This window comes from Leuciscus leuciscus (assembly GCF_965113295.1).
Source record: "Leuciscus leuciscus genome assembly, chromosome: 3".
Taxonomy (NCBI): Eukaryota; Metazoa; Chordata; class Actinopteri; order Cypriniformes; family Leuciscidae; genus Leuciscus; species Leuciscus leuciscus.
Genome location: NC_138727.1, coordinates 56,080,932 through 56,095,317, shown reverse-complemented (window position 1 = coordinate 56,095,317; position 14,386 = coordinate 56,080,932). Strand labels below are relative to the sequence as shown.

At 38.1% G+C, this 14,386-nt stretch overlaps 1 protein-coding gene across 1 annotated transcript in view; it reads right to left on the bottom strand.

The window, feature by feature from the left end:
- LOC309493679 (GTPase IMAP family member 8-like) overlaps positions 1-10,475 on the bottom strand; it is a 43,107-nt gene extending 32,632 nt beyond the window's left edge. Inside the window, exons 1-2 of the mRNA XM_082162875.1 lie at positions 10,147-10,475; positions 6,906-7,976 (exon numbers count right to left, since the gene is read on the bottom strand). Coding sequence (XP_082019001.1) covers positions 6,906-7,976; positions 10,147-10,312 — 1,237 coding nt within the window. The 5' untranslated portion in view covers positions 10,313-10,475. The remainder of the gene's footprint in view (positions 1-6,905; positions 7,977-10,146) is intronic.
- Positions 10,476-14,386: the final 3,911 nt, after the last annotated feature.

The window sequence follows — 14,386 nt, the reverse complement described above, 5'->3', positions numbered from 1 at the left end:
AAAGTAAATTAGCCCGTATGTTCCCTGACATTGATCCAAGCTGCGACAAGTGTCATCTAGAACCGGCTAATCTAACTCATATGTTCTGGTCTTGTCCTGCTTTATCTCTTTTCTGGGAGTCGGTTTTTGACTCACTTTCCGCTATTACTTCTGTCAATATCCATCCCTCTCCACTAATTGGCTTGTTTGGAGTTTTACCTCCTAATTACTCACTGCCGTCTCATTTCGCTGAGTTGGTAGCTTTTCTTACACTACTAGCGAGACGTTGCATTTTGATGAACTGGAAGGGTCCTCGAGTCCCTTCTCATACTCGGTGGATAAAAGATGCCTTATTTTTTGTTAAATTGGAAAAAATTAAACACTGCCTTCGTGGTTCCATGATTAAATTTTCAAGAATTTGGTTACCCTTTTTTGAGCATGTTAAATCTCTGCAGCTGGATGCAGTCTCAATTGACTGACTGACCGCCCAACCCTGCACTTTCAGTGGTTTTTCAGTTTTCAACTGGTATTATCGTTAGCAGCACACATTATTTTCTAAGTTTTGAGGTTACTCAACTTTACTTGCTGGACCTAGTTAAGGCTGACCTTGTCCTATTTCTGTATTATGACATAAAGCTCTGTTATATATTATATACTATACTAAACCTGTTAGTACTGTGAGGGATTTTGTGTTGGTGTTTTTGTATTATTATTATTTATTTTATTTATTTATTTTTGTCTGTTTTTTTTGTGCTTTTTTATTATATTATTATTATTATTATTCATTTTTGTTTTTATATTGATTGTTTGTCTTTGGTGTTGTGAAAAATTCAATAAATAAATCATATATAAAATTGTATTGAAGTAATAGTACTTTCCTTGAGTACAATATTTTATTACTCTTTCCACCTCTGTCATTATGGAGATCAGTGTTTGCTTTAGTTGGGCTCTTGACCGTTGACTTTAACATTAGTTCTCTTTCATAGGTTCACTCAACGCTGCGTAGCTTTAAGACGCAGTGGGAACGCCCTCTGGGTTCGGATGTAGAGTTCGAGGAGTTGGAGCATGAGCAGACGGGACTCGCCCTTTCTCTCCCTCCCTCTCCCGAGTACGCACGTGGCATGCCAGTCGAGTTCGCGCATGATTATTTATGCCTCAGCCCGGGAGCACGCAAGACGGTTTCTTTCGGGCTGGAAGACGTAATTTATACTGCAGCTTCCGACTCCGAGGATTTCGGGCCTGCTTTAACCGGCGACGTTATCCCACCTAGCAGCCAGGAAACACGGCCTACTGCGGCTTACACGGAACTTATGGACGCGCTACGGAGAAGCTCGCTATCAACTGGCCTGACGAGCCCTGCGAGTCACAGTCGTCTAAACGCGATGAGAGATTTCTTAGTGGCCCTAATTCTAGGCCAGAGCGAAGAAAGCTGCCCTTTTTCAGTGATCTGCATCACGAGATTTCCAGATCCTGGAAGCAGCCTTTCTCCGCTCGTCTGACAAATGCGGCAGCCGCTGACTTCACCAACCTTGTGGGTTCTGTGGAGCAGGGTTATTCCACCATTCCAGCGGTCGTGGACACGTTAGCTAATCACCTCGCTCCATTGTCTGCGTCGTCATGGAAGTCACGTCCCCTCCTTCCTTCTAAAGCTTGTAGGACTACTTCCTCCCTTCGTAAAGCTTCGTAAAGCCACGGATCTGGCCCTAAGAGCCACCAAGCACACAGCACGCGCTGTAGGCTGTTCTATGGCAGGTGCGGTTGCCGCAGAGTGCCATCTATGGCTTAATCTCACGGAGATCCGCGACAAAGAGAAAGTTTTTCTCCTAGACGCCCCTATTTCACAGTCTGGTCTGTTTGGGGAGGCGGTCAACACGGTGGTTGAGAAATTCCGAGCTGCTAAGTCTCAGTCGGCTGCGTTTAACCCATTTAAGGGTTTCATTTTCCTTTTGTAAGTATTTTTCTAGATGTTATCCTTGTTCTATGCCTCAATGACATGCAAGCAAACAACCAAATAAAGGAATTCGAGAAAAAAAAAAAAAAAATATATTCACTTCCTGTCACATGAGGCTGTCAACTTCCTACCCCTACTTCCAGGAAGCATGGCGAGGGCAAATACTCCCAAAGAAAGGTCATTTTCATGTTACTAATAAGTATTTTTTATTGACATATATATATCTACATAATCATGAAGTTCTCTAGAATCATCCAAACAAAACAAATCTTACAAGAGATATATAGTTTGTTTTATACTTAGTCAAAAGTCCAAATGGCAACTATAGTTGCCGGTGGGCAAATGCCATGTAAGTACATATCTCAGAGACCCCAGGCATCAAAATGTAATTTTGTAACAAATATATATATATATATATATATATATATATATATATATATATATATTAAACAAATGTAATTTTACTCCGTTTATTAATGTTTTTACTCCATCAAATTTATCAAAAAAAAAAAATATATATATATATATTTCCAGACGGAGCCCGTCTCCTACTTATAGCCCCATTCTGGCCGTCCCAGCTGTGGTTCTCGGAGCTGGTTCCTCTTCTGGAATTTCCCCCCTGGGAGATTCCGGTCAGGGAGGATCTACTATCCCTTCTTCAGGGCAGGATATGGCATCCTCGCCCCGACATTTGGAAGCTATGTGTATGGCCCATCAGAGGCCACTAGCTTTGAGCTTTGGTCTTCCCGCTGACGTCCAGGAGACCATTGCGAGTGCGAGAGCCCTTTCCACGAGAAGGCTTTATTCCTCTAAGTGGAGGGTTTTTGAGTCATGGTGTTCAGCACACGCTAGGGACCCAGTCAGCTGCCCAGTGGGTTCAGTGCTGGAATTCCTACAGGAGAAGTTTGCTTCTGGAGCGGCCGCTACCACTCGTCCTCGAGGGCTTAACGGAGGCTCCCTTTGAGCCCTTGGAGTCAGCTCCGGAGCGGATCCTGACTCTCAAGGTTACTCTTTTGCTAGCTTTGACTTTGTTGAAGCGGGTGGGGGATTTGCAAGCTCTTTCTGTCAGCGAGTCATGTATGGACTTCGCTCCTGGTCTGGTCAGGGTGACTTTGAGACCGAGACCAGGATATGTGCCCAAAGTATTGTCCAAAGTATTTCGGTCCCAGGTTATTAACCTTCACTCTTTCCATCCTCCTCCTTTTTTGGAGGAGGAGGACAGGAAACTTAATTTGCTCTGCCCAGCATTGAAGTTCTATGTGGATCGCTCTGGCAGTTGGAGAAAATCTAACCAGCTCTTGGTATGTTTTGGTGCTGCCACCAAATGAGGTGTGCAGTCTGCCTTCACCTCTTAGCATCAGGGCACATTCCACCAGAAGTGTGGCTTCCTCTCAAGCACTTTTTAGAGGGGCCCTCCTAGAAGACATTTGTGTGGCGGCAGGTCGGTCCTCTCCACACACTTTTGTCAGATTTTACAGTTTGGATCTCGACATGACTCCAGGTTCTCAAATTTTATCTGCTTGAACCAGTCGTGTGAGTTATCTGGTCATTGTACTAGTTATGGCAGCGCTTAGCTTGGCGAGTTTGGTATTTAGTTCCCACTGTGTCTTAAAGCTACGCAGCGTTGAGTGAACCTATGAAAGAGAACGTCTCTGGTTACTGATGTAACCTATGTTCTCTGAATAGGGAAAGAGACGCTGCGTTCGCTGACAAGCTTCTTTTTCGGCAGAGAAATCTGAGGAGCAGATGGCGTGCACGCCAGGGGCGTGTCTAGAAGGGGGGCACGGGGTGGCACTGGCCCCCCTTGTAATATGATTGCCCCCCCCTGGTGCCCCCCCAACATCATTGGGCTAGATTTACTGTCAACATGACAATGCCCAACGCCATTGGATCAGAGCGCTGTCAATCACTGCTTGATTTGCGATTCGCAAAGCAGAATCACTGGTCTGCGTTTTTCAAACAGGAGAGAGAGACACCTCGACACGTCACTGTTTATGGTAACTTATACACACTCAATTACAGTATATATTTTGAAATATTGCACTGTATGTTAGTGTGCAAGGACCTTAACGTTAGATTAGCTAACGTAACTTCGTCAGACTAACGTTACTGAATAGAGAGGACTTGTCAGTGTTATTCAGCGGCAGCGCACTCCACCACATAAATATAAAAGAGATATACTACTTTATGTTGTTTTAAAGACTTAAGGCACAATAATATTTGTGGCATGGTAAACATTAAAATGTGAGAATGTTAACTAACACCATAACTACACACTCAAAAAAAATGTTTTGTCTAAAAATAAGATTTATGTATTTGAATTGCATAACAAATTTCCATGCATTTGGATTACATAGTTTTAACATAAACCAATCAATAATCTGAATGTGATTCATATTTTTAAGTCATATCTAAATGAAACAGATAAGATTTATGTAATTGTATTAATAAACTGAATGTGATTTATATTTGTCAGTCGTATGTAAATGAAACAGGTAAGATTTATGTAATAGTACACAGAAAAACGCCCATGTTAAATCAACATTGCTCAGTGTTCATATGTGTGCACACTACAGAGGTAAAGCAGTCTTGAAGTTAATGAGATAATTAACTGATGATTGAGCATTAATTATGAACACCTGCTGTTAACAAGCAGAATCACTGAAGGAAAGAGAAACACAAGAACTGACTTCAGCCACAGCCTTAGATTGACATCAACTGAAGAGAAAAGAAGACATTAAATCTGTGAAGATCTCAGCAGAGGAGGATTAAACAACTCCACAAACAGCATTACCAGCTTCACTTATTACTAACCAGACTGACTTTATTTAATTTCCGTTTGAATTAAAACAATAGGTGTATTTTTAAGTCACCATGATGGTGGTTAGCGTTTGCTTTAGTTGGACTCTTGACCCTTGACTCTTTAATATAAAAATTCTCTGGCTGCTATAATTATGTGTTTATAAAACACGTTTGTTGCAGCAAAAAAGCCAAGAGAAAAAGAGATCAGGTGATGTTGGATGTTTATTGATGATGATGACAAAGTCATCATCATGTAATTGCCTGATTCGCTAATCTTGTTCAGTGTCTAATGCTTTGATTATATAGGACTTGTGTTTTTTTATTTTGTTTTATCCATAACAGAAGCCATTTGATTTTACAGCATGAAATCTATCAAACAATATACTTTTTTTTTTTTTATAGTTAGTGCACAAAAACCTTTCATCTATGGCAATACTAAAACTCACACAGACATCAAGAAACAGCATATGAATCTCAACAATGGTGACAAAAGCTACAAAAATCCTGATGCATAATTTATTAATGCCGCAATGCATGCTGGGAGATATGGGTGAGTTTTGATTGGTTGTACCCAGCATGCACTGCAGCATGAAGCATTTCATTGATTGTCACCATTGTTGAGAGTCATACACTGATTCTTGATGTCCAAGTAATAATGTAGAAAGTTTAATGCACTAAATGTTTTTAAAATTCTTTATATTATTTGATTAACTGTTGGATCTAATGCTGTCAGGTCACACAGCTACTATAACAAATAAAACAAAATCACATAACCCCGATAATCAAAGCATTAGACACTGAAAGAGATAAGTGATTCAGGCCACAATATGATGATTACACCTTCATCATAAACAGCCGACATCAGCTGATCTCATGTTCTCTTGGCTTTTTCGCTGCAACAAATGTGTTTTATAGACACAATATTATAGAAACCAGGAAAAAATTACATTACAGAGTCAAGGGTCAAGAGTCAAACTAAAGCAAACGCTAACCACCATCATGGTGACTTTAAAATATAACTATTGATTTCATTCAAACGGAAATGAAATAAAGTCAGTCTGGTTAGTAATAAGTGAAGCTGGTAATGCTGTTTGTGGAGTTGTTTAATCCTCCTCTGCTGAGATCTTCACAGATTTAGTGTCTTCCTTTAGCTGTGGCTGAAGTCAGTTGTAGTTCTTGTGTTTCTCTTTCCTTCAGTGATTCTGCTTGTTAACAGCAGGTGTTCATAATTAATGCTCAATTATCAGTTAACTATCTCATTAACTTCAACACCGCTTTAACTCTGTAGTGTGCACACATATGAACACTGAGCAGTGTTGATTGAACATGGGCGTTTTTCTGTGTACTATTACATAAATCTTACCTGTTTCATTTACATACGACTGACAAATATAAATCACATTCAGTTTATTAATACAATTACATAAATCTTATCTGTTTCATTTAGATTTGACTTAAAAATATGAATCACATTCAGATTATTGATTGGTTTATGTTAAAACTATGTAATCCAAATGCATGGAAATTTGTTATGCAATTCAAATACATAAATCTTATTTTTAGACAAAAACATTTTTTTGAGTGCATGCAACTCTGTGTAATTTCGATACTTAATGTTTTTTTAATTTATTTTTAGGCAGAATTGGGGAGAGTTGAGAATGAAAAGATATATATATATTTTTATTAGAACAAAACTGTGTGGTCCAAAACATGCAGTGCCACATTTAATACCATCTATATTAGGGCACAGGGCATTGCAAATATTTTTGAAATCGTGCTTAATGTTTTCTAAACAAGTATTTATTTCCAGTTGAATTTTCTTATTTCCCATGGGCCCCCCCTCACTGGTTATTGGTCCCCCCTGTTCCCCCCCATTTATAAAATCCTGGAATCGCCCCTGGTGCACGCCTGTATAATGTGACGACGTAAGAGCGTTGGGGCGGCGCTCGCACCATCAGCCAATAAATTGGCATGATTCTATAAGGGCTTCAGACAATCGGCACACCCAGAGGGCGTTCCCACTGCGTCTTAAAGCTACTCAGCGTCTCGTTCCCTATTCAGAGAACATAGGTTACATCAGTAACCAGAGACGTTTTTCTGGGGGTTTTGCAGTGTAGTGAATTCACTATTGATGTTTGGTTTTTGTGTTTAGAGTTTTGTGTAAAGTTCTTACCTTTCGATATTATCTGGTATTTCTTCTTATGGCTCATTTCCCATATTTTTTCTGATGTCTTGCCTAAATTTTTGTCTCCCATTTTTTCATTAGAGAATTCCTCGAATCTGTCTAATGACTCATTATCCAGGTTTTCATACATGGGAGTTGTTTTCATTCTTTGTCTGAGATAAGAAACAAAATTGTCCGTTAATTCTTCAGTCACAGTATGTGTTGTTCTCTCTTCCATTGCACTTTCCATTTCAAAAGTCTCTGACTTTGATTTTGCTCGTTCTTGTCTCTCCTCTTTTTCTTCCTCATCTAGTGTCTTTTCTCTAGTGATTTCCTTTACTTGTTCAATCACAGCATGTGTTCTCTCTTCTATTACTCTGTGGGTTGTGAAAGTCTCAAATGCTGTTTTAGTTTGCATTTGTTTAATTTCTTGCTCTTTTCTTTTGTATGTCTGTTTTTCCTCTTGTTTTTTCCTTATTCTTATGTTCTTTGTTCGAGACACTGAGAAAATCCCACTATTGTAATGCTGGTGATTATTCTGTTTGACGAATTCATCAATCTTCTCTAAAAGCTCCATGATGTGAGTTTGATTCATCTCATTTTTACTGTTGATCCCATGATAATTATCTCTGCAGTGACTGACCAGCTCTTGACATTTTGTATCAAGTATAAAGAGCATCCATTCTCTCTTTGACATGTTTTCTCTTCCAGTAAACAGAACCAGAGTGAACTTAAACACCTGAGCTCCAAAGTTCTCCTGAATTTGCTCCACTACATTCCTCTTGTCCTCTTCAAAGTTCTCCAGGTTGATGATGAGCAGGAAGACGTGAGGACCAGGATCAGAGAGATCCAGACTCTTCATCATCTGCTTCTTCATCTCTTCATCAGTCAGTTGAGTGTTGAAGAATCCTGGAGTGTCGATGATGGAGATGTTTCTGTCTTCTACTCTTCCTCTCTGTATCTCACTCTCTCTGGTTCTGCTCTCTTTAAATGCCTCTCGACCCAGTATTGCATTTCCTGTTGAACTCTTTCCAGCTCCAGAGACTCCCAGTAACACAATCCTCAGATCATGTGCATCACCTGTCAAACAGTTCATGTTATTAGCTTGAGATATTGTTGATGTGTATGTTTGTTTTGTGATATTATTTTCCAACCCATTATTAACATAAACACAGGCTTTAAACAGATTATGCCGTTTGGATGTATTGGCATTATTATTGGCCTATTAAAACATTTCAGTGTTTTAATGCAAGATAAACAGCACCGGGGTTCACTCCTGTTGAACCAGATACTGATGCAGTCCTGTGTCATCAATCACTTTGACAAAAACTCATCAGGTCCTAATGCTTCATTTTTTAAATATGTTTATTTATTCATTGGCACAAGATTTAGAGCTTTGAATGTCACATCACAAATGTCTCTGTGCTGATCCGGCATCTTATTAACCTTGGACCCATTAAAGGTCCCATGACATGAAATTTCCACTTTCTGAGTTTTTTTAACATTAATATGAGTTCCCCTAGCCTGTATATGGTCCCCAAGTTTCAAAAAATTTTAATCGGTGTAAATCTAGCTTTTGCTATTTTTCTCTGCCTTTGAGAAAATGGAGGCTCAACCGGGCTGATCTTGAATCTCCTCCTTATGACGTCATAAGGAGAAATGTTACCTCCCCTTTCTCTGCTTTGCCCGCCCAGAGAATATTTCTCACCCATGAGAAAATGAGCTAGGAAGTAGAACACGCACGCGCAATTTTAGTTTGTCCACGAGAGATATCATGGTTTTTGAGCGAGCGAAGCATAATAATTGCTCAATAATTGGATGTACAAATGAACATCGAATGGTCAATACAGAGCTGGGCTTGCTGAACGTCGGACAAGTAAGTCAACAAATTATATATAAGTGTGTTGCTTTACTGTTTATGGTTACCTAGCTTCTTACACGTAGGCTGTGTCTCCCTGTCACATTAGCTAAGTAACTATGCAGTTACTTACGCTAATGTAAAGGTAGACAGCATCAAGTTACACATACTGTAACGCGAGTGTTGTACATTTCTTTGTTATTTGGATAACCGTTTTCCTGTTGGTTATATGGCACGCGCGATATCCGCATTTCAAGATCGCAGAGCTTGATGTAGTTGTAATATGATAAATTACAGACGTTACAGATCTCTCATGAAAAGGCAACAGTAGGTTCGCGTTAGCTACATGATGATAACTGTAAACCATCCGAAGAAAGTACCGTATCCAGACTTAATATTTTAAACTAACCATTCGGAAACGTCCTGCTGGAGCCGCTGAGTTGCAACTTCTTCATCCGTTGCTTCTCGATCTGGATCAGATTCTGGGTCAAACTGAAATGCTTGAACGACTGCGTGTCTTCGTGCCATTGCAATATATCCAACATAAACAAACATGCATGGTACCGTTGCGCAAGATGGTCAAGGCCACACCCACCCTCCACCTTTCGCTGCCTTTCTCCTCCTCATTAGTATTTAAAGCTACAGACACCGAAACGGCCCGTCTGAAGGAAGCTCATTCTGGGACTGGCTTGTAGTGGCTATAATTCTGCACCGAGGCTGAATTTTTGGAAAGAGATTTCAGATACAGTACTAAGGACCACTAAGGACTATATTAAAGCCTACAAAAAGTAGCATGTCATGGGACCTTTAATATAAAGAGTCAGCTGTGAGTAAACCTTTAACTTATATAGCCTAAACTAGATCATTTGAATGACACGCAATAAAGTAATAAGTAATAAAGTAATTATCAGAACAGGGAAGTATAATCTTCTTCCTTGTAAGGCCACCTTCCAAATACCTGAACCAGTTTTTATTATTACTTGAAAATCACAGACAATGAGTTTTAATCAGAGTTGAGACTAAAATCTGCAGGAGCAGCGACAGCATATCAAACTCCTTCTCAGATCCTCGTCTCAGATCATGATGTAAGAGACTGAAAACTGTCAGTCTGCAGATGTGCTCTCTGTTACGTCTCATTTTTATAACAACCAAATAGAATTTTACATAAGACAATGATTCTGTTAAAACTAATGCATGATGAAACAGCTTTAAATCAGCTGTAAATCAGAAGCTTTGTAATATGACCAACTTATCCGATTTAATTCAGTTTTTACTCGCTGTTTTACGTTTCAGTTTTGTCAATACCACAAACAAAAATCCCAGCATATAATTCAGTTCTGAGTATTGATTTAAGCTGGCTGTATCATATTATGTTAATTAATTTACACTGACCTTCATGTTCTGATTCCATTATGTCTCTTGCAGTTTTTATGTCATTCAGAGTCTTTCTGTTTTTGTCTGACTGTCGATCTGAATAAGAGAATCTAGAAGTGTCTATATTGAACTTTGCCCCTTTTAGTATCATCTCAACGCTGTTCATTGGCTGTATATTAGACATTATGCAGCAGTGTGTTTTTGGGCTGCAGGACCCTGAACAGAGAGAAGACTGTATAAAGATGAGCTATAAATCATGTTATTCTTTGTTTTATTTCTATGGTAAAAATGACAGCATTATCTGTCAGTGTGTTTTATAATACCCACGTTTTTTAATAACATTTATATCAGCATTAAAAAAAAAAAAAAAATTATATATATAAAAGTGGCAATGATCATTTTTTGTATTTGGTTGTGTATAAATACATATTTTCTGTAATTGCTGGCATTGAAATGGTAATAACAAACACTTGACGATCAGAACCATGAGCAAAGAACAAGCGAAGCCAAACTTCAAATAAAAAACAACACAAAACACTATAGCGAGAGAAACAGAAAGTCCTGCTGTCAGTGCACATAAACTATTGCTCAGGTTAGCATGATGGAGTCAATAGCCCCGTTTACATGTAGCATTGTATTCCGATTATAACCAGTTTAAAAGTCCAATCAGAATGAAAATGCTCCATGTCAACACCTCAATCGGAATAAAAATGCTCAAACCGATTGAAATTTCAGTCGGATTGAAGGGGGTGGAATAAACCTTTTCATGAACCGATCAAACGAAAGATTACTCCATGTAAACGAGCTGATCCGATTACTTTGAGCGTACGTCTTTCTGCGCATGCCTGGTTTTGCGCCAGATAATTCTGTCAGCTAACATAATGCCTTCTGTTTGTGATCCGATGTGGATTCTGATCACTGTATAAGGTAGGAATATTTATACCTGATGCAAAAAACTATGCACGCTAACCATTACCATAGTAAACATGGTAAATATGAATGCTTGAAGAAATCAGACAAATCATATAAGTTATCATAATCCTGTTTTATCTGTCAGTAGCCTATGTCTCGGACTATCCTCTTTTTCTTTGACTGAAAATCTGTATCCTTCTGGGAGAGAGTGCTAAAGCTCCTCAGGTAATTTTTTGGTGGCATATTTGTAGAAATTATCATTCTTTTGTAACGGAGAGCAGATCACCAAGTTTGCATGGTGATTAAATTAAATTAATTAATGCAGTCTAAATCTACAAACACCCCTGTCTCGCTCTGACTCAAGCTATTCTGACATTCCAAAGCACTCTCATTTACGACACCTCTGTTGTCTTGAGATTGCTCTGCGCAAGACGTGCAGCCCAAATGGCGCAGAAGAATGGTGTAAATCACTGATTACCTCTCTCTCTACATGATCTCTTACGTCTAAATCAACAAAGACCGTCTGTTTATCCCACATGGAAAGAACCTATATAAACATATATGTTTTAATATATGTTTTTAATATATGTGACATATATAAAATTGGCCGTTTTCCTATATTATATGTACATATATGCACATATATGCACCTACATGTTCACCTATATATGCTCACCTATATGTTCACATATATGCACCTATATGTTCACCTATATATGCACCTATATGTTTACCTACTATATATTAGTAAAATTATTAAAATCCATAGCTACTAGGCCTACACTGTAAAAAAAAAAAAATCCCGTATACAAACGGTAAATCTCTGGCAGCAAAGTTTCCAGACGGATTCCGTTAAATTACAGCAAATAACCATTTCACAAAATTACAGGCAAAAACAGTGAAAATACAGAATTGACTTTACAGTCAAAATTTATTAAATTACAGTACATTACTGTTGATAATGGCTTATTAAACCGTGGAAAAACGGATAAATGATGTCAAATTACATTTAAAAAAAAAACATTTAACTTTCAAGTTAAACTGTAAATTTAGGGTTTTATAAAGTTATTTTATAATAATGCTGTCTATCTACAGTAATTATCTTTTAATATATAGTTTTTCCTGTGTATAATAACTATGAAGTTATGTATAAAAATGCATTAAATACATAAATTCAAATTCAAAGTTTGTATATTTACAGTTAAGGCATTTCCAATTTCACAACTTTGACCAATCTCTAATTAAGTACTTAATAATAGCAAATGTACAGTCAATTTCTGTTAAATTAATTAAACGTATAAGTACAAAATACCTGCACATTTACAATATTACTCATTAAACAAACACTGAACATCAAGATATGTGAATGATAGGAAATACAATCTTAGTATATAATTTAGAACATGTAAAAATATCTACATTAAAAGGCAATTACTGTATACCTTTATACTCTAATATAACTTATTTTACACATTTACAATTACATTTTATCCAAAGTGACTTAAAAATTAAGAGAACAATAGAAGCAACAAGTGCAGTGACAAATCCCAGTTAGTGTAGCACAGTACACAAGTTTATTTATTTATTATTAAAACAAAGATTTAGTATTATTGGGTCAAGTGTTTATGAAAAGATGGATCTTTAGCAGTTTCTTGAAAATGTGTTAAGTTGGGCAGGTCATCCCACCAGCAGGGAACAGTCCAGGTAAAGGTCAGTGAAAGTGGTTTTGTGTCTCTTTGGGATGATGGCACCACAAGGCGCCGTTCACTTGCAGAACACAAGCTTCTGGAGACACATAGATCTGAAGCAGTGAGTTTAGGTCTTGCTGCAGCATCTGGATCAGTTGCAGAGGTTTGACTGATGCTGGAAGGCCTGCCAGGAGAGCATTACAATAGTCCAGTCTGGATAGAACAAGAGCTTAGACACGGAGTTGTGTGACTCCGACAGGAAGGGCCGGATCTTTCTGGTGTTGTATAAGGCAAATCAGCAGGATCGCATGGTTTGGCTGAAAGTGAAACCATAAGCAGTTTTGTCTTGGCAAGGTTGAATTGAAGGTGAAGGTCATTCATCCAGCAAGAATTTTCCATCAGGTAGGCTGAGATGCGAGCAGCAACCGTCAGTTCCTCTGGCTGGAATGAAAGGTAGAGATATGTGTCATTAAGTGATAGGAAAAGTCATGTTTCTAAATGACAGAGCCTAGTTACAATACAAAAAAATAATAATAATAGATGGGTGGAATCTAACACAATCGTGGTCTTACTGAAGCAAAACCAAACCTTGTGCAGCTCCAGTGGCCTCACAAGGATCAAATGAATATTCACATGGGAAAATATAGTATAAAACAAATTAAATTTTCTGCCACTTTTAGTGCAATCATATGGAATCAGAAGACTCGGCCATTACAATATTTTAAATTACTTCTTCCCATACCTTGTTTGCCATGATCATTCTGCTTTCCACTTGACCTGAAATCACAAATATATATATATATATATATTTTTTTTTTACAACTCAGTATTACATTTGCATATGTCAGAATATGTTCCACTGGGACAATGCAAAACCTCAACTGACGTGTTGGCAAGCATGCAGCCAGAATATGGAATTTGTGGTGTTCATATTCTAGTCATGTGTTTTCCTGTATCAACAACAAGTATTTGCTGAATTCGTTTTCTTAACGGTCTTGATAACCACATTAACCCTTATGAAAATTAACTATGGTTTAACCAAAAAAAAAAAAAAACCTTGGTAACGTTAGGCCTATTTGTAGTATAACTGTGGTTATTAAAAATGGTAATAAAAATCCGCCAAAAACGTGGTTACTATTTTTTAAGAGAAGAGTTTTCAGCTTCCAGACAGTGTTTAAAAATGTCCCGCCATTTAAGAGATTGATTTACTGACAGATACTATCGCGTATTAACAAAGATTTTATACACAATTAAACGGACTTTATGTATAACAAGTCTACGAAAGCTTGTTTTAGGTATTTTTTGAGGTGTGGGTTCAACTGATCTTTCTTAAAACAGATGGAAAATGTAAAGATGCATGCTACATTTTCAGTGTTTTGCCTCCAGCTCATCATTTAAAATGCTAATGTTAGCTTGAAAACTGTAACGTAAACTTAACACAAATGTAATATAAAATATCGTTCACATGCAGACTCTTACCTCAGCCGGTGATCGGTTGGCATGATGTCCGCTGTGACGAACCAGGCTCACTGAAAAGGGTGTTATTTCCGAAGAATCCAAACTGACAACAGCTAGGGCTCCTGCTCACGGCTGCTCTCGACGAACACGATTGCTTTGAATTATGAGGTGTCATATTGAACCCCTGTTAATCTCACAAT